The sequence below is a fragment of the Pagrus pagrus genome (genome assembly GCF_965226575.1).
Source record: "Pagrus pagrus genome assembly, chromosome: 2".
Taxonomy (NCBI): domain Eukaryota; kingdom Metazoa; phylum Chordata; class Actinopteri; order Spariformes; family Sparidae; genus Pagrus; species Pagrus pagrus.
In genome coordinates this window covers 4,053,015-4,073,645 of record NC_140186.1, presented here as the reverse complement: position 1 = coordinate 4,073,645, position 20,631 = coordinate 4,053,015, and the positions used below count along the sequence as shown (strand labels likewise).

General features: G+C 44.6%; 1 protein-coding gene across 10 annotated transcripts; it reads left to right on the top strand.

Moving 5' to 3' along the window:
- The first annotated feature begins 539 nt into the window (after positions 1-539).
- nacc1b (nucleus accumbens associated 1, BEN and BTB (POZ) domain containing b) lies at positions 540-17,949 on the top strand. 10 transcript variants are annotated; one of them, XM_084343171.1, is made up of 9 exons: positions 540-657; positions 9,588-9,738; positions 10,964-11,206; positions 12,988-13,209; positions 14,787-15,258; positions 16,104-16,151; positions 16,353-16,650; positions 16,779-16,876; positions 17,176-17,949. In XM_084343171.1, the coding sequence occupies exons 2-9, from the start codon at positions 9,613-9,615 to the stop codon at positions 17,499-17,501; spliced, it is 1,833 nt and encodes a 610-aa protein (XP_084199297.1). In that variant the 5' UTR covers positions 540-657; positions 9,588-9,612; the 3' UTR covers positions 17,502-17,949. The 10 variants fall into 10 exon arrangements, with proteins under 10 accessions (XP_084199297.1, XP_084199290.1, XP_084199298.1 ...); XM_084343165.1 differs by lacking the exon at positions 540-657 and adding an exon at positions 1,561-1,801; XM_084343167.1 differs by lacking the exon at positions 540-657 and adding an exon at positions 1,796-1,853.
- Positions 17,950-20,631: the final 2,682 nt, after the last annotated feature.

Below are 20,631 nucleotides of genomic sequence, written 5' to 3'. Positions count from 1 at the left end.
GTGCTGTTTATAATCTGTTTGCAGAAAAAACGTGAAAAAATAAACCTTTTAGAGTGCAAAGGTATTTGAGGGTGGTGGTGTGGGTGTCATGACCTCCACATTTGCTGCAGCCCTGCATGTAATTAAGTATTTTCAGAGTACTTCTCCCACCGCTGCCTCATAAATGTGATGAAACCCACTGAAAAGCACTATACACCGAAGCAGTTCACCCTCGCTGTCATATCCTCCAGCAGCACTCTGTTTTATCCTGTGGTGTTCCCATAAAAAAAAAAAAAAAAAATATGGAGTGAGGAGGAATAAGATGCGCCTCTACTGTACACCGCACACGAGCCTGAACATCTGGATGGGGGCGCTGTGACAATAAATGCCCAGAGAGCGTGGCGCTATACATCTGACACAGGAGAATTATAGAGTTAATAGTATTTGGCATGACAGGGAGAGGGAGCGGGGAGCGCAGTGCCGTGCCTGAATGCAGTCTCATCCTGTTTAGTATTCACTGTGCGCAGCGCCTCGAGGCCCCGGAGGGCTCACCTGCCCGGAGTCTAGACGCACTATCGCACGCGCTGAGACGGCGGGATCGAACCGGCGGGCCCCCCTCTGCGCACGGTGTCGGTCAGGAGAGAGTCGGATCCACCACCCAAGGGAGAAGGCACTCCGGTGAGCCCAGTGTGTGTGTGTGTGTGTGTGTGGGTTGAGTGGGTGGACTGGGTGGGTGGGGCTCAGACGGTCGGGTCGGCTGGGGACGCTGCCTGTCTACCTGCCTTGCAGCGGCGCGTGGGCTCATCCCTGTGATACTCCTTCTTCGCATGTAATCTGATTACTCGTATAACAACCTGCTTCGTGGCGTTTTCTCGTTACATTTGACAACCCCGCCAAAAAAAATGAATTAAATAATTTCAAAATAAAACAAAAATGCAAAATTAAAATTGATAATGGTTACAGATAATAACAATAATAATAATCCTTAAATGTTTTTCTTTTTTTTTAGTGATCTCAACATTGTTTTGACTGGATAAAAATAACAGCATTTCCCACGTGCACTTTAAAGTTCTCTGCCATTACTCATCCAAATGATCGTGCTCGTGCCAAGTTATATTTAGTAATGCTGAGGGGAAACAAATTAAACGTGGAGGCGAGTCTTTAATTTACTCTCAGTCACGCTCTTTATTTATTTATTATTATTATTTATTATTATGCTGGGTGACAAAGGTGAAGATGTGATGTCTGCTGTGACAACCACCCGGATTAAACCCCACCTCACCTACATTAACACACTAATAAAGCTTTTATTTGTTAGTATTACTTATTATTTTTTAATTCAAACACACTCGCCATTGTTATCTGAGGGATTACAGCGCTGGGAAAAGTAACGTCTCCTCAGCTATCTACCTGTCTGTCTGTCTCACCTGTCTGTCTAGCCGATCGGTAGCTCTGCGATCAGTGTGCAACCCCTGGGAGAGTTAAAAAAAAAAAAAATCTCCCCCCTCCTCTCCTCTCCTCCTCCCCTCTCCTCCTCCCTCCTCCTCCCCCCTCGATCGCTCTGCGCTCATCTCCTCGCCTGCATGTGTGAATGCGTGCACCTCCGCGCGCACGCCTTTTCAAGTAATGTGCGCGTATGCGTGAATTGTGTGCGTGCTCTCCCGGCGGCTGGTCTCACACACACACACACACACACACACACAGAGGCAGTACAGTCACAATGAATGGCTGCCTGTAGCGAGGCGGAGGGAGACACTGGACCGCTTCTTCTGCTGCTGCTCCTCCATTGAAACACTTTCCAGCGGAACAACCAGCCGAGGGGGTGAGTTGAGTTTGAGCGGCGGCGGCAGGGTCACCGAGGACAGCCGGTGTCGGTGAGGACGTGTTGTGGTGGTGGTGGAGGGGGGGGGGTGGTTCGGAGGGGCCAGTTGTCCCGAACTGTACGTGTGTGTTCTCGGATGGAGGGGCTGGTGTCTGCGGCGGTGTGCGGTGGAGGTGGCGGCGGTGGGGGCGAAGCTATTGTTGTTTTATTGTTTTTTTAAAGGGGATGTTGGTGGTAAAGTTGTAGCTAGCTTTGCTATGGGGGGATGGGCTCCATGGAGGAGGAGGAGGAGGAGGAGGGTGGTGGAGTGGGGGGGGGGACGAGACCCAAACTTTAACCACTTCACCGGCTTCACTCACTCACGTCGCCGCGGGCTGTTACCCCCTCCTTCCCTCCCTCCTCTTCGGTGAGTGACTTGATGAGTCCTCGGCTCGTCTTTTCTCCCGCATTCCTGAACTTTTCTCAAAAAGTACTTGGTGTTTTTTTTCTTTTCTTGCGGGTTGCAGGTTTCTTCTTCTAATTAAAACAAAACCAAAAAAAAAAAACCCGCAGGCAGTGTTGTCGTGGATCCGCTCCACATCATGGTGTCCAGTCGGTAAACGGGTTAAGATTTCACAGCCAGCCCCTCTTTTTTATTTTTTTCTTTACTTTTCCTTTTTCTCCCCCCTCCTCTCCTCTCCTCTCCTCTCCTCTCTCGCCATGCCGGATCCATCCGTCTGTCTCGCCCACAGTTGCAGCGCATTTGTGTCCCGGGATGACCTGTTGATGTCGGCTAAAGATGGAGTGCCAGTGTCGCCCTCCGCTATAGACCCCTGGTAAAAAAATAAATAAAAATAAATAATGCTAACAGTGAAGTAGCCGAGCTGAGTTTCGTTTTTTTTAATAAATAATTTATTCGCTGTGATATATCATAAGCGACATTTTGGAAGGAGGGTGGTGGTGGGGAGGGGGGACGACAACGCGTGTCTGTCCCGTATCGGTAGCTGCCATTCGGGGCCGGAGGAGGCGGAGGGGAACTCGGGTCTAACAACGGACATCACACCGCGGCTGCTCGGGGGAGAGACTCGGGGGGGAGAGAGGGAGCGACGAGCTGCTGAATATTTCATCCGCTCGACTATTTTTGTGGCAGATTTTCGTGTCCCCGGCTCCTCGGACGATAAACGCGTGTGTGCTTTCTTTCTTTCTTTCTTTTTTTTTTTTCTTTTGGGGGAAAGAAGAGAGTTGAAACCGGGGCTGGCATACAAAATAAATAAGAAGAGGCTCCCGTGTCTTTTTGCACACGCACGCACGCACACACAACCGGCCCGGGCCAGCCGAGGACTCTCCCCAAATCCTACCGGGGCATCGAGGCTGGCACACGGCGGGGCACCGAGAGCTTCTCCTGCCCGGTCTGGCTGCCCTGCTGCCCCTCGCTGGTGGCGGGCTTCTTTTCCCTCCCCTCCGTGTCTGTCTCTCTCCCGGGGCGTCTACCGGCGAGACATCGGCTCGGCTAGACTTCCATGTGAGATTAATTGATGTATAATTGATGTGTATAAATAACATTTGAGGTTTTTTTTTGTGAAGTTTCAGCTCTAGTCGTGCTCAAGGGAGGCTACACTTATAGCCACATTTTGGTGCCTGTGTGCTCGGTAAATTCAGCCTTTTCAGCCTTAAATGTCTGTAAACTAAAGTCCACTCAGGGTTGGGACTCAGTACGTGTGATTTAAAGGCATGTTTGCGATTTAAATGTGAAGGGGAAGTGTTTTTACTAATGCCAGTGTTAGCCCTTAGCTTTTAGCTTGCTACTTGCTAACAGGGCCACCTTTAACCTCCCTAAAAACCAGGAAACTGAATGTGATCAGGTTGTGATTGATGTTGATATCACAAGCTCTGCCTCGGTATTGATTCAAAGAAGCTGCTGTGGGGTTTTGATTATATGCCAGCGAAAGGCTGACTGCAGCGATCAAGTTACTTTCTCTGGTATTTTGGGGTTTTGCTAGCTGGAGCATGTGGTTTATAGTCTGCAGAAAGTGAATCAGAGTTGGTGTTGTGACACTGCAGATGGGGGTTTTTAAAGAGTTGCAGAGGACACACACACACACACACACAGACCCACACACACACAGACCCAGACAGTTTAGCATTAAGTCAGGGCATATAATGGGGCACATGGGGACTGCGGGGCAAGGGTCAAGTGGTGTGAATTAACTCCCCTTTATGTTTCCTGGAAGTTGTTGTGACCCCGCTGACCTGTGAGGAGGCAAAGGTGGCTGACAGGATGTCCTCGGTTGACATCTCAATGCTCCACAGTGTGTTGAGATCGCATCAGGCGAGCGGTGCAAAGTTAAAAGCACATTTTAAGTTTTAACACAAATAGCTGTAGTATTTTTATGCGTTTCGTAATTTTGTTCCTGCCTTGTCTTTGCAACTGCGTGCTCATTATTCATGTTATTGCACATATTCACACCTGGAAAACAACCACAGGCATCTACCATTGGTCGCTGAGAAGCTCCACTGGGACTCACGTCGGTTCAATTTCCCCGCTCAAGGCCACGGGAAGTGCAGATGTCAGGCGGCAGACGGTGTAGATTATGCGTTTTTAGTGCTCCGAGCGTTCCCAGCCAGCCCCAGAGGTCAAAACCAGCAGCTTTTAAAATCTTAATCCTGCGGCTCTATCAGCACGCCTTTAGGTACCGTAGCCTGTTTTGATAAGATCATGAGATGCAAATTAAAGCAGGAGTAATGTATGTAAACAAATCCTGGATAGGACCCAGAACGTATGGAGAAAAATATCTCTGAGCCACTTCAGGCTGAATAATAATCACGTTAATGTAATGCGTATTGATTTCTTTACATCGACACGAGCTGTCAAGGCATCATAATGTGTCAAGGTACAATGGCTAGCCAGCACTGACTTAGTTATGTCAAAGCATTATGGATTTTGACTAAATAAACAGTAGAAAAACTGTAATTTATACACTTAATGGTGTTTTGATATTATGGGAAAGTTATTCAGATGAAATTGTACAAAGTGCTCCCGAATCCAATAAGCAGCCGTCTGCAGTCTTAATTGTTTTTTGTCTGGAATATGGCGGCTCAATTAATTAAGCATAATAATATTGTAATGGCGGTTTTACACAATTAATACACATACTAATATAATATTTGCCCGCTGGCTGTTGGGAAAAAACAGAGAGATGCAGATAAGGTTGTTATTTTAACTATAACCGTGAGCGCACTAATATAATTTTTTCAATTTAGATCGTTTAAAAAAATAAAACTCAAAACAAATGTGTCGCACTGGGATTGTAAATACTCACGCTTTACTCTTTCTCTTACCCCACTGCCCTACATACTGCGTCTATATCTATCAAAATTAATTGGTTGCCATAAACATAAAAATTAATTATGATGAATCGCTGATGGCCCTCTGGTTCTCAGTGCTGCCCTTATGTAGGCGTGAGGCAGGAGCTCGGGACTGCTTCGCTGCACTTTTTCAACCTTTTTATTTTTCAGCCAGGGAAGGTTTGCTGAGCGTGCACGCTTACAGCACACCTGGAAGTTTCCCTTTACAACAACTATCTTTTATTGTTGGCTGAGGAGCAGCACCAGTGAAGGAGCAGCTTGTGTGATTAAATACTTTTTTTTAAGACTAAGTTCCTCCTTGAAGAGCCTCGCTCAGGGACATCTGGATGATAGCTGTTGAAGGAGCTGATAACCATCCTCTGGGGGTTTTTTTGTGATGATGGCTTCAGGGATTTTGAACGAGTACCGTCTCAGCGTTTCTCCGATGTAGATGGTCGAGAGATTTTTCTGTCCTGTGGCTTTTTCCAATAATGTGTCGATACCACTTTGTTCCTGCCTGATACCTGAAATCTGTTTGTTGCAAAAAGGCTGGGAAGTGTAGCGTCTTGTTTGGAAAGTATTGAATAAAGTGGTATCGGATCAGTACAGATTCCAGCATTTTAAGCAGAATTTCCAATACTGGTACCAGTATCGGAACAACAATACTTCCTAATGTTAGTTTCAGCAGATTTTTCATATATTATATGTAAGGACGGATGTGCAGATTGGATTATGTTTACATTATCCAGCTGTGGACCAATCCGACTCAAATCTTAATTCAAGTCGGACCCGGTTGTTGGTGCTGACTGTCATTAAGTCCTTCTTGTGTTAAGAGTGGGCTGAAGACGGCTGCCTCTTGGCCCGGAGTGAGAAGTTGTCCAATTCCTCAGAGCGACATTAACAAAAGCCAATCAGTGAGGTTTAAGGAAAATTAACACCCTACGCTGCACAGCATGTCGGCCAAAAGTCCCAACTGGTTTGGTTCCACTCATAATAAGCCTGTTAGCGCTGATCAGGCTGCCTTTCTGCTCTGGCTTAAGGCTGAACACCCAAATATAGTGCTGGGCAGTACAGCAATAAGTCTTACTCAGCATTTGTCATGGCGCTTTTTTTATTTCAGACCTGTAATACACATTTTTGTGAACCACATAAACTCTACATATCCAGGGTTTTTCCTGCCTTTCTAAGGTTTAGGAGCAGAACCCAAGCTGTTTCGGGCATCAGCTATGCAGTTGAATGTAAAATGAGTTTTGTCATTAAGCTTATTGGGTGTTGTTTATTACCTCCGCCCTTGGGGGAATGTTTCCACCTGTGTCTGTTTGCATGGTTGGTTGGTTTGTCAGCTGGATTACACAAAAACTGCTGAACAGATTTCCAAGAAACTTAGATAAAGGATGGGTCTCGGCCAAGAGTAGACCCCGATAACTTGCGGTGCGGATCTGGATGAAGGGATGGATCCAGGGATGTTCTTAAACATTGCGAGATGGGACGTTTTTTTTGACAATTTTGTTAATTTCTTAGGGAACAATCTGTAGATTTTGATTTTACAGTTTGATGTGAGAGTTTGATATTAGATTAAAGGATTTACTTGATCAAATGAAAGGAACGGGGACTGCTGTCCTTGGTGAAGGTATGCACTCTACCAAGTGTCATTCTAGTTAAATATCTGCTTTTTCAACTTTTTGTACACATATATATTAATAATATAGGCTTAAATTGATGTGAAATTGCATAAGTGTTACTTAAAAACGTAAGACATCCACTTGTGTGAGGACCCCCCCACACCCTCTCACCAAATACATGCACATAAGTCTTCAACAAACGAAGAGATGACACTGATATTAATCACTGAATCAGCTGTCTGCCATAATGATTTGAGAAAACGTGCAGTCCAGTGTGTAGTCCACTCTTTTGTAGGTGACCTATTTCTAAATGCTCCAGTGACCCAAACTTAAAATGAAGGGAACATGTGCATAATTCACAATAATTAATTTTTTGCCTTAATGATTGCATAACGTGACGCTGTGTATTTTATGTAAATTACTCTTCATACTGTGCTGCATTGTGCCAAAATGATAAGTCGATTAATCAATTATTCATCGCTCTGTCTTGGAATGACAAGAACGTGTTCTCCAGGCATAATGACAAAGTGATAATTAACAAAAAACATTATAATCAGTTATTTTAAGTCATTTATTAGATTTAAATGTCAGACATTTTGCAGGCGTCAGCAGCTTCTTGAAGAGGATTTGCAGTTTTCTTTACAAATCGAAGCCCTTTGGGTTTTGATAACAGTCGTTCAGGCAGTATAAGCACTTGGAAAGTCGACACCTTGAGCTCTTGAAACTTGCATTTGGCGTTTTTGAGTAAGCCTCAGTCGTTAGATAATGGATATATTAATTGATGATCTAAGTCTTCAGTCAGTTGCAGCCTGAGTGGTGCAGCGGCGAGTGTTCAGCACAGTACACTGTGTACTATAGCTGATCATTGTCTTTCTCTGTGGACCAGAGTGAAGCTGCAGCTGTTAATCGCTGAGTTGTCGACTGTTAAACTAATCGCCAACTATTTTGGTGTGGCGATTCATTGATTTGGATAATTATTTAAGAAAAAATGTCAAAGTTGTCTGATTCCAGCTTCCTGAATGAGAACATTAACAGGTTTCTTTAATCCTCACAGTAAACTGAATATCCTTGAATATTTGAGGACGTCATCTTGAGCTTTGGGAAGTATCGATCAGTGTTTTTCACCATATCCGGACATTTATTAGACCAAACAATGAGAGCTGCAATGATTAAATGCTGTTGATTGATTGGTCGATTGAAAGGATGACTAGTTCCCAAGTATTTCGAGTTTGGATTTTGATTTTGGATTAATTGTTGCATCGTCAGTTTTCAAGCAAAAATATCATTATCATATAACATTTGCCGGTTCCACCTTCTTAAGTGTGAGGATTTGGGTTTTTTTAACTGTTGGTTGGACGAGAGAAGCAGTTTGAAGCATACACTTTAGCCCTCGGCAGATTATCGATGATGAACATGTTAGTAGCAGCCCTATCCAAAGCTTGAAGGAGGATAAGTGATTCTTAACTCACATGAGCTCTACAAGAAGCTGTTTCACTGAGAAATATTTCTGTGTTTTTAATATACATTTTGCAAATTACCCTTTAGGGACACAGTTGAGCCGCTGCTCAGTTGTGACCCCGACCTGATGAACGTTTTCTTATTAATGGTAAAGTTTGCCTCGTTGCCATTCAGTCCAAGCAGACGGCAAGAAGTCAGCAAACTTGAAAACACATTTTTCCAACAGAAGTGTTCCTGTTGACCCGGCCTCTCTGTGACCTTTTAGCCTTTTGGCTGCTGCATCAGTGTCGGCTCTGCCCAGCGGTCAGGAGCGGAGCTGGAGGTGATGCAGCGGCCTGCTGTTTGGGTCAGTAGGTCTCGTCTGTGAGTTTTCCCTCCCGTTAAGAGGAACAAGGCTGATCACTATCATATTGTTTCCTGTTAGCGGTTTGTTTTGGGCTGCAGCCAGGCCAGGAGCTCGACAGCATCTCCTCAGAATCAGCTTCTGTCCAAATACTTGTGTGTATCCACTTTTGCAGTCATTTGGAGGTCAGGATCTTATTGAGCAGACCAGCAACTCACTTTTTTTTGTTCTCATCTGTTTTCCGCTTCATCAAACTTGGCGTTAGAGTAGTTCTATATATATATATACACTGTGCATTTAAAAACAAAGGGTCCACTCTGAAGTGAGGGCATCAGCCGTGAGCAAAAACTTGAATTTGAGATGGATTCCTTGTTTATTTTCTGTCAAGTCTGACAGTTCCTCCACTTTTGATCACACGCTTTCTTTGTTGGACGGCGATGAAGACGAGTGAAGTGGATGAGTTATGTAAGCGACTGTGTTTTGACTGCGAGGGGAACGTCGAGAAAATAACAAAGTAGGCCAAAAACCACCAAACGGTTTATTAACAGTGAATTAGATGTAATGAAATGTGGTTTTAAAAAAAAAAAAGAGGAAGAAAGATTGCTTATATAACTGACGCTGGTGGCCCCAAATTCTCTTTCATTTGGAATTGGGAGCTTTTGAATTTAAGTTGTTTACCAAATACTTAATTCATTAATCATCATACGCTTTACCAACCCTGTTTCTTCTCCTCATTTATTTCTTGTTTTCCTTTTTTTACGTCTTCCAGTCCTTCTTTACTCTGTTATTCTTGACTCATCACTCCTGTATTTACTGTTTGCTTCCTCGTCACTCCTCTGATGTGTCTCCGTCTACCCTTTTCCTCACGCGCTTCCTGACCTTCCCTTCAATCGTCTCCACGTCCTCATCGTTTGCCTTCATCTATATACCGTTCCTTTTCCCAGATATCTCACTCTTTTCCCGGTCTTATTAATAACCTTTCTCTGATGTAAATCCTGTTATCCCCACCCTAACCTGTAGCTTTGTGTTTTTCCTGCAGACCCTGTGGTGCTGGGCAGAGCGTTATGGCTCAGACGCTGCAGATGGCGATCCCTAACTTTGGCAACAACATCCTGGAGTGTCTGAACGAGCAGCGGCTGCAGGGCCTCTACTGTGATGTCTCCGTGGTCGTCAAGGGACACGCCTTCAAGGTCCATAACTTTTTTTTTTTTAGATTCACATATAGATCACATATTCGAGGAATGACGGCCTATAGTGAGAGGTTGTGTAGAGTTCACCTGGGAGCTGCACAGTGTGACTGAAGCCTCTTGTTGATGGTTACTAAACAGCTGCACCGGGGTACGTGCTTTGGAATAAAAACTCAATAAGAAAGATAAGAGTTTAAAGGATAAGTTCACCCAAAAATGAAAATTCAGTCATCATCTACTCACCCTCATGTCAGTGGAAAGTTTCGTAGTCCACCGACCATTTCTGGAGCTTCACAGCAAAACAGTGATGCAGCATTTTCCTAAACAACGGAAGGAGATGGGGACTTGTTTTAAAACGTAAAGTAACAGACGATTAATAACATGAAATGTCTCCATACACGCTCTGGCAAATCCCAAATGGATTCAAAAAGACGTTAATTACTTCTACTTTACTGTACATTCTGGAGGCTTCATGTTTCCTCATTACACTAATGTCTACTGAATACTGGGCCAGCATTGGCTTCCAAACTATTTGTGATGTCACAAATCCTGCTCATAGGCCCCGCCTCTTAAAATCAGAGCACCGAGAAAAATGTACACTTTGAGCAATGAATGTGAAAACGGCGTCAAAAGCTGCTTATACATCATTTTACACAGTGATGAAACATTCAACTTCAGGAACAAGAAGAAAAGCATGTTTCTGACTGGAAGGGGAGAAAAAATAATTTACATTTGTGTAAGCGCAATTTTCTTTGGTATTTTTCATGGCCCAGTACGACTGCTTGCGAGGGCTGAAGGAATGATTTCCTCAGTGAAAGTATTGATAAGGTTTTGGTCAGAATCAATAGGTAAAATATGGTCCAGGTCAAAAACTGCCAGAGTCATGCTTTTAAATAATTTCTAATAGATTTCCTGCGCTCCCTCTGGCCACTTCTCTCCCACCAGAGGGATAAATCTTTGTAATCTGTAAGGCTACAATTAGACGTTTGCTGTATTTCATAATGTACTGCAACATAATGAGAAGTGATTCCTTTTACTATAAGATACTTTTAGAAAGCAGATTCCACCCAACATGGAAACTGCAAACTGTGGAGCCAGAAGAAGTTTAAACCAGATCAGCTACATTTTTATGATATGGATCATAATATTCTTACTGCATGGATTTCCTTTACAAACAATATATGTTTACATCCGCCTGGCTTACCTTCGCCTGCTGTTTACCCCTCAGGCCCACCGTGCGGTGCTGGCAGCCAGCAGCTCCTACTTCCGGGATCTGTTTAACGCCGGGGGGAAGAGCTCGGTGGTGGAGCTGCCCCCGGCCGTGCAGCCGCAGAGCTTCCAGCAGATCCTGGCCTTCTGCTACACCGGACGCCTCAGCATGAACGTTGGAGACCAGTTCCTGCTCATGTACACCGCCGGCTTCCTCCAGATCCAGCAGATCATGGAGAAAGGAACAGAGTTTTTCCTCAAGGTAACCGCTCTAATGAGCCATTCATAAACGATGATTTAATTGTTACTTAAAGTTGAATGCATCTACACAGCCGTGTGCGTGTGCGCGCGCGCGTGTGTGTGTGTGTGTGTGTGTGTCATTATGCATGGCATTGTGTTGTCGTGGGGGTGTCTGTGTTTGTAGACACGTTCGTGTGACTCCAGAATAATTGAAACATCGTCCTGACACTACAGGTTCCCTCTATAGTAGCAGATGATCTGATTAGATTTGGAGTGCCTCGCTGCATAAATCTGCATATTAATGTGAAAAAGCTGATTTCCTTGAACGTACCCCTCAACAGCACTCAGACACACAGAGTTAACATGGCACCAAGCTATGTGTTACATCAAGTATGTAAAGTGTTTGTCAGTGCAGGATGTTACGTTGCTTCCTGGTTTTAAAATGCTGTTTCTTGGTAATATTGGTGTTTTGTGGCGTTATATTAAAGTCATATGGGAAACTTAAGTTTGAAACTAAAAATCAGTCCAGATTAGAGATTACATCTCTACTTCTCAGAGTCTGAGGCAAAGGTTTTGTTGGACCAGCAGTATAAAACAGAAAGATATTTAGTTTCATTCAGTCATATAAAACAGAGAAAAGCAGCAAAACCAGACCTGTGAGAAAGTGGAACCAAAGAATTTTTGGCAACGTTGCTTCATTAGGCGTGTTCATACAAAAGAGTTGTGGGGATTCCCTGAGAGGAACTGCCCCGCGGGGCGCTTCCCCGCAGACTACACGCTGTACTTCCAAGTAGAGATGTGCCAATAGCATTTCTTTCTTCTTCCTGCTGATACCTGAACTCCAGCCGATACTTACTATTATTACTTTTTAACAGCTGTGCACTACTAACCCTGTATGGTTATATCATGATGTGCTGTGTGTGGATAGTAGCCACTTGTTCAGTAATACATCTATCAACTTGCTTACATGATTTCAAGGGCTTTATTTTGACCACCAAACACTTCCTTTCCTCTTATTCTGGGGAGTATGTAGTTTGAGCTAAAATAGTCACTGCAAACTATGATCGTACCAAAGTCTTGCACTTGAAACACACATAAAAAGGCTCCAACTGTTGTAAGAACCATGAAAAATTTCCAGTATTCATAGGTATTTTTGTGACTTTTCCATGGGTCCTATTTTGACATAAGAAGCCTCAACTGTTACAGGCAGTCAGAGCAGTTACATCACCTAAATATAAAAGTCCCACATTGGCAAAATGTTCAGAATCAGGAACTATCTGACCAGAGAGTAAGTAAACAAGATTATTAATATGCAAGATATTTGATGCAAGGTTTTAGTTTTTCTATACTTGATGCCCGGCCCTGGTTTGGACGGGGAATTCTGACTTTTTATTGGCCGTGCTGTGGATTTTCCCCCCAAAAAATCCATTATTTCTGCGCCGAACCAGAATCTGGTTGCATGAAAGTGAAAACTAGTGGAGAAATGACTTTTTCTTCTATTGGGTAACATGATGACTCAATGTGACTAAATTGATTCACTGTAAACATTCTGCATCAACTATTTAAATGAATACGTGTTGCCAAGTATCCGGAGGGTTTTATGGATATTCAGGACAAATTTCAACCCAATCCAGCGGGAGAAGAAGTGATTGGTCAGGCTGAGAAGACGCATACAAAGAATCCATGACATGAACAGGAACACAAGTGATGCTGTATTGTGTGTCATCACTTATGATCTATTGTATGTTTTCACTGGTAATGATATCAGCGAAATGAAACTAATCTATATCGCCACGCCTCCAGGTCTCATCTCCAAGCTGTGACTCCCAGGGTCTCCACGCCGAGGAGACCCCGACCTCCGAGCCTCAGAGCCCCGTCACTCAGACCACGGGAGGCGGCGGGGTCGGCGTCGTCGGCACGGCCACGGGAAGACCCACCTCCTGTCTGACGCCCCTCCCCCTGGTGTCCAAGGTGAAGACGGAACAGGCTGCCTCCACGCCTCAGCCCGCCGCACAGCCACAGCAGGTAGGCCGCCTCTGATAACCTCAGAACAAGCAAAGTGTTGCATTGATGAGGCAATTAACAGCATCTAGGCCCCTTCTATCTCTGAATTATGTAAAGTAGTCTGAAGAGATAATAAAACATCATTCAGTAGTAATGTCATTTGAAACGGGGCATCGTGTGTAGGTGTCTCTTTGAGTGTGAGATTTAAAAAGGCTTTGACAGACTTTCAAGCAAAGCTCGCTCGCTCGCAGCAGCTCCAGCTACAAAGAAACAGCTTTTTGTTGAACAGCAGCTGAAAAGATTTATTAAAAAACACCATGTATACATACTCTCTGATGATTCATTACCTGAAGGTTATTTTCTTATATATGGCGTAAACAGTTAAAAAATCTTTTTCAGGGAAAGACATTGAATCTGTGTGCAGTCAGCCTTGATATAAGTGCTCTAACCAGAGAGGTGTCAAAGCGCCTTAATACTGAGAGATGAGTATGGTTTTTATCGTGTTGCCATCCATATTAATTAGTTGTGGGTGTTAAAGGAGCACAAACTGTAGTAACGGTTGTCTCACTTCATTTACTGTCGCGTAATGGTGGCTCAATACAGATACTAGAATAGCTTTCCACTGATTTCTTTTCATTTCCTCTCATTTAATCTTCTATTGAAAAGGAAGTGCTATGTAATTATACATATTTGCTCACCTGCTGAGAACCGTTTTACCTGCCTGTACGCAGGATATATCTTTGTTCTCGTTGTCAGTGATGGAATGTAACCAAGTACGTTTACTCAAATACTGTCGTTAGGTACAATTAACGAGCTATTTCCTGCTTATCTCCATTACCACAACATTTTGGAGGTAAATTCTTATGGGTGACATTCACTTTTGCTATTTTCACACGATATTGTTCCTTTACTCAATATTTCATCTGTTGTTTTTATGAGATGAAGTGAGAAGTCTAAAGTCAGCACTGATTTGTGTAAATTTACTCACCAGCCTCTCGACAGTCGGCAGTAGAGACGAGCCAAGATTGTGTTTTTGATTAGTTTTTTGGATTTTGCTCACAGTTACAGGCCGAGGAACAGAACCATTTAAATGTTACTGGAAATGTCAGCAACTCGTGAATCAGGAGAAGTATGTGGATTTATTTGCCAAAGACTAATTGAACTTCCGGTTGCTGCCTAGCAGCCAACAGTGTTGTTCATCGATTAATCCGTTTTAGTAATTTTTTAGGAAAAGTCAAGTCACAGTTTGTGAAGTTTAGATATTTGGTTAAATTATAAATAGAGTTGTGTAGGGAAAGATATATTCATCGTTGGTAGGTTATATCGGCACTGACATTCAAAACTTTCAGCTGAATCTCTGTTCGCTCTGCTAACAGGAGTAACTCTCTGACCCTGTTTGAGATGAAAAATATGGACTTTGCAGTTGAATCTTGGAAGCCAAAGAGTGTTTTTGGCGCTCGGCCACTGAAAGCTGCCGAGTAAATCTGAATCTCTTTATTGTTGCTGTTTGATGTTGAAGTCGGTGGTTTATGTTTGTTAGTTTTGATGTTTTCTTAAAAGATGAGTGACGAGTGTTTCTCTGTTTCTCTCTCACTCAGCAGGAGGGCTCTCCCTACTCGGTGGTCTGCACCCCCGTGGCCAAGCGGCTGTGGGAGGGTGGCAACCGCGACGGGGGAGGGGGGTCCGGAGGGGGCGGGGGAGGCGGCATGAGGAAGGCAGCACGCTACTCTTCCTCCTCCTCTTCCTCCTCATCCTCCAACAACACTACCCAGGATGCCTCTGGACGTGGACCTGCAGCCAATGCTGCCATGGTGGGCGGCAACGGTGGCGCCGCTTCAATGGGAGCAGCCGGACTCAACAGTAACCATAACCATAACAATAACAACAACAACGGCGGGACCCCAGAAGGCACCAGCCCGGGCACACTGAGCATGTACACCAGCGACTCGCCAATCAGCTACCACGACGACGAGGAGGAGGACGACATAACGGACGACAGCGCCGAAGAGCAGTACAGACAGATCTGCAACATGTACACCATGTACAGCATGCTGAACGCTGGAGCAGCAGGTGAGTTCATCTCACAGTCGCTGTGTCTTCATGTGAATCTCAGGTTTTTGCCTCCCATCTGTGACTCGCGCTGCAGTGTTTGTTCTTCTTAAGTACCCGTCCTGTAAAGTTTGTTTACCCAAGCGTCTCAGGAGCAGAGGATGTTGAGGGTGAATGAAATGTTCCAGAAACACTGAAACCACTAAAAGTTTTGGATCCTGGCTAAACTTCTGAATGTTTTTTGAATAGTTTATATAATCAAAAGGACGATCGGACGGTTGTTTTTGAATTTTTTAAATAAATATTCAGAACACTGATAGTTAAACAAACTGCGGTTTATTCATAATACACAAGAAGTGCGGATGAAATCAGTTAAACAGGATCGTCTGCAGGGGGCTAAAAGTCTTTTCACTGTTCAAACATTTAGTTTTTGTGTATGAACAGATGTTGGTTATCAAGTTTGTCAACAGAATATGGATTCATAACTAGCGCTGCAACTAACGATTGTTTTTTTGCAGGTAATTTTCACGATTAATCATTTAGTCAATCAGTGAAAATTGCTCCTCACTGTTTCCCAGAGCCCAGAGTTGCATCTTTAGGTTGCTTCATTTATCCATGATACGTATATGAAACACCCTTCATTTACCATCATAAATGACAAAGAAAAGCACAATTCCTCACACGTAAGAAGCTGCGACCAGGAACTGTTTGACTTATTTGCTTGAAAAATGCCTGAAGTGATGAATCAATTATCAAAGAAGTTGGCGGTTATTTATTTGTTTATTTCATCGAATAATCAATTGATTGTTGCGACTCTCATTATAACAGTATGTCTGCATTAAAATGTTTTTATGTGCACACTCCAGCCAATCAGAAGCAAGTATATCCCAAGAAAACGGTCTACTACAGTGATAGTGAGTGATGAAAATAGTATTTTGAGATGAGAATAAGTGAACAGTCCACAATTATGAAGTTTTTGTATGACTGCCTCTAATGTTTGAGAAGTTTGATGTCTTTTTTTGTAGAAAAATACAATCATACAATCTGAAACTCCAGCTCTGGTTCAGTAATATGATGATGAAGACTGATAACAATCCACCGTCTTCCCTCCTCAGTGGTCGGGGAGCGGGTGGAGGCCCTTCCTGACTTGGCCCCAGACTCAGGCGGCGGGCGGGGCGGCAGGGGGGCGCGTTCTCGGCAGGACCTGGCGTCGCTGCCGGCCGAGCTCATCAGCCAGATCGGGAACCGCTGCCACCCGAAGCTGTACGAGGAGGGCGACCCGGCCGAGAAGCTGGAGCTGGTGAGCGGCACCTCCGTGTTCATCTCCCGCGCCCAGCTCATGAACTGCCACGTCAGCGCCGGCACCCGCCACAAAGTCCTGCTCAGACGCCTGCTGGCTGCATTCTTTGACAGGTGAGCGTTCAACACGTCTCACCTACCAGTAAATGTGTTCTTTTAGTTCTCTTAAAGCTGCTGTTGACATTATTTCCTGTGTGTGTCGTGTCTTTTTTTAATCTGTTTCTTTTTTTGTCCTTGCTCAGGAGCACTCTGGCTAACAGCTGTGGGACTGGCATCCGCTCTTCAACCAATGACCCCAGTCGTAAACCCCTGGACAACAGAGTGCTGCACGCCGTCAAATGTGAGTCACACACACACACACACACACACACACACACACACACACACACACACACACACACACACACACACACAGTACTATAAACAGGGTTTGTTGAAGGTTTTAAATTAACTGTTATGTTTTCAAGGTTAGAAATACGCTTGAATTTAAATACACGCCTTGAAAGAAGCTTGATTTATTTTTTTCTTTTCTCTTCGAGATTGAACTTGCAGAGTTGAAAATGCTAAAACTCCTTTTTTTACATTTGGTGTTTCTCCCGTGGCGTCCTTCTTCATCCTCCTCTCTTGTCCTTCCTCCAGTTTACTGCCAGAACTTTGCGCCGAGCTTCAAGGAGAGCGAGATGAACGCCATCGCGGCCGACATGTGCACCAACGCCCGTCGCGTCGTCCGCAAGAGCTGGATCCCCAAGCTCAAACTGCTGATGGCCGACAGCGACGCCTACTCCGCCTTCCTCGCCGACAGCGTGAAGATGGAGGCCGACGCTCTGGGGGCGGAGCAGGGCTTTGATCCCGCCTCCCTGGAGGCGGTGGCGGCGGCAGCCGCGGCCGCCAACAATAACGACGTGGGAGCCACGCAAGCAGACACCCTCCAGGGGGCGGGAGGAGACGGCAGCACTTTGTTTTGAGTGAGTGAACGGACAGATAGATGAATGGACAGATGGACAGATTGATGGAGGGAGGGGTGGCGTTTTTCCGGGGCGATGAGTCGAGAACGGTGGTCGCGATTGGTGGTTATCACTCGTCCCCCGGCCGCCACGTGTTTGGGGATCTGTTTCTTCTTTTCCACCTCTTTCTGTTCTGCTTTCCTTCCCTGTCCAGATTTCCATCTCTCTCTCTCTCAACGGCCCACAATGCCTCTCTTCGGGCTGTTCCTCCTGTCTTTTCTGGTAGAGAGAGTCTGAAAGATGGAGAGAAAGGTAGCAGAGGGACGAGGTTGACGAATAGTCGCCCCCCCCCAAACACCTCGTCATTCCTCTGCAACCTTTCAAGAGTGTTTCAGCCTTTATTTTTTTATGTTTTTAAAAGTGTGTACTGTCACTGAGGCCCTTTTCTTACCATAATCAATCACACACATTCCCTGGGGAGGGGAGGAGGGAGGGAGGGAGGGAGGGAGGGAGGGAGGGGGGGGTGATCCTGTGTGGAGAAAGAAAGTGATGTATTTCCTTCCCCAAACTCCGGTAACACTGTTGTTTTGATATTGAATGTATGCGTGCAGAAGCATCCGGACCGCAGCGTTGTACGTCAGTGGAGGTTGAGTGAGTCTGTTTTTATCTGTTTTTTTATTTTCTGCTTTATTTCGTCTGGACGGCCAGATGTGAGCTTTCTCTGAGAAACGCAGGGTTGATGAGGTCAGGGGTGGAAATGAATATTAATATGTATATCGGCATGGTTTATGATCCCAGACCCCAGCAACCCTGCTCTGTAACCCCTGCTGGGCATGTTGGGAAACTGAGCTCCCCAGACCTTAGAGAAACGCTGGTGAGTTCTGACGGACGGCGTGGTGGCACACGGGGAAAAAAGGTTCGCTTGGCCCCCAACCTCCCCGACTTTTTATTGACCCCAAAACAAAAACATTTCAGTTTTACTTTTTTTTTTTGTGCGTTTAAATTTTTCCTTTTTGTGTGTGATTTGTTTTGCCAAGCCTCCCGAAGGAGAGGAAAACTTGTTACCGATGATTGTCAAAGAGTTTGCGCGTGATAAAATGCACTGTGTTATTTCCTGCGGTATGAGTACAATCGAAACTACGTTTTTGTACGTATCAGAAAGAGAAGAGGTGGTTTTTATTTAAAAAATGCAACAAAAAAAGGAGAAAAATACGAGCTGAAATCCAATTTATATATCTGTTTATCACCCTTTCTTTTTTTTTTTAAATCTGAAGGAAAGTCAAGAAAATGAGTTTCTGCCTGTGAGCTTAGGAACGACGTGTGTGTGTGTGTGTGTGTGTGTGTGAGTGTGTGTGTGTGTGAGGACGCAGCAGCGATGTTCTTTTGTTTTCAGCTCATGCTTAAAGAATATACGCAGCCGTGCCGGTTAGCAGCACAAGTTTCCTCCGGCTCTGCTGCCTGGATGCGTGCTCGCCTGGCACGGACAAAGGTGCTAATTCAGGCATTGGTACATTGCGAGGAATACAGCGCTGTGCGTGTGTGTGTGTGTGTGTGTGTGTGTGTGTGTGTGTTCGTTCGTACGGCCACACGGTTTGTGTGTGTGTGCTGCAGCAGAGAAAAGTGCGGGAGGCCAGACGGCGTGTTTTCACACACGCTTGGTCGATTCATTCACCCATCATCACTGCGGTGAACACACACACACACATACACGAGCGCTGTGATACGCATTTGGGCGCCATCAGCTACAGTACACCAGAGCAACGTGGGAATTAAAGGGGAATTACACCAAAGCAGACAGGAGAGGCACATGAAAAGTGTTAATTTCCTGTTTAATGAGGCTCCAGCTGATGTGATGAAGAAGCTAAACTTTGCCTCGCGGGCTGAAAGTTGTGCGTTTGTTGGTTTTGCAGTTAGGTTCGTGGCTTTATGTGAGTTTTTTAGCATTATAAAAAGACGCTGCTAAATAATGGAAATCACAGAGGAATGTTGGCATAGAAACAACCCTGAATGTCATCCTGCAGCCTTTGATGCTTGCGTGGCTGAATGGTAGCTCTCAGACAAAAAAAAAAGAACAAGTATACAGAAGGAGATGTTTTCTCTTTTAGAAAAATTGACCTCCACAATCCAGCTGAATGCGCTCATCAGCTAAACCCCGGAGAGGGCTTTCTCTCTCTCTTGTTCAGTTTGAGGTTGAGTAAAGTGGGCTCCAGTTGAACTTTTTATGATTTAGTGCCACTGATATTTCAGTTCCAGTTTGACCTCGGTCTCTTGTCTCATTATCACGCAATCAATCCCAGACAATCGATAGAAAAGTCAGTCTTTCTTTTGACACTTGGGCTAGAAATGTTATTGTTTTCGGCATCGCCATCGCCATCGCAATGTGCTCCTGCACAGTAAGGCATGTCAAGTAATGCAAATGAACTCAAACACATCATGCTGCAACTTGTTTGCTGCTTGAAACAAAAGGTAAAAACTCACACAGTTCTCATTTTACATGACTATCCCTATCCTCTACCAGAGGAGTCAGATTTAAGGGTTCTTGGCTACAATAGGAGGGAACCATCCAATTACAATCATTCTCTATCAGTGTATCAAACAAAGCACGGCTGGCGTTGGTTGTTAACTACAACAACTTCCCTACAAAATCACCCCTATCTATCTAGAGTGAGTCATTCTTTCCCAAAAGAGCCGTCTCACTTATCAGGTGAAGAAGTCCTGAATCTCTTTTTTTCTTTTCTTCCTGCAGAAAAGCGAATAAAAGCGATGTAAATGAAGCGTCGGGAAGCCTCTACCTGACACATCTGTCTGTTTGGCTCTGGGGGGGGATGGGTCGGGCCTGATGAAAGCATGAACAACACGCAGGCAGAGTTAGCCGACCGTAAAATGTATACACTCTCTTTTATATGTTAAACAGATTTTGATCATCGCTGTGTGCAGCCCATTAGTTTGTATCTGTAGACTTCAGCAGCAGGTAAAAACTCAGAAAAGTTTCCTCGTGTCTCCGACGTTAATCTGCAGCTCGGAGACTCAAACAAATTCCAAACCCCCCTTTTTTTTTAGGGTAATGTCGGAGCTGAAGTCGACTGATTCATGTTAATTACATCCAGGCTACAGGAGGTGGTTTATTGCCTTCACACCGAAGTGAGATAGT

What these genes read in the sequence shown, in the direction of transcription:
- nacc1b (XM_084343171.1), top strand. Translation starts at nt 9,613, where the DNA reads ATGGCTCAGACGCTGCAGATGGCGATCCCTAACTTTGGCAACAACATC. An exon ending in AACGGTCTACTACAGTGATA is followed by an intron (nt 16,152 to 16,352) that starts GTGAGTGATGAA and finishes TTCCCTCCTCAG; the next exon opens with TGGTCGGGGAGCGGGTGGAG. An exon ending in CTGGCTGCATTCTTTGACAG is followed by an intron (nt 16,651 to 16,778) that starts GTGAGCGTTCAA and finishes GTCCTTGCTCAG; the next exon opens with GAGCACTCTGGCTAACAGCT.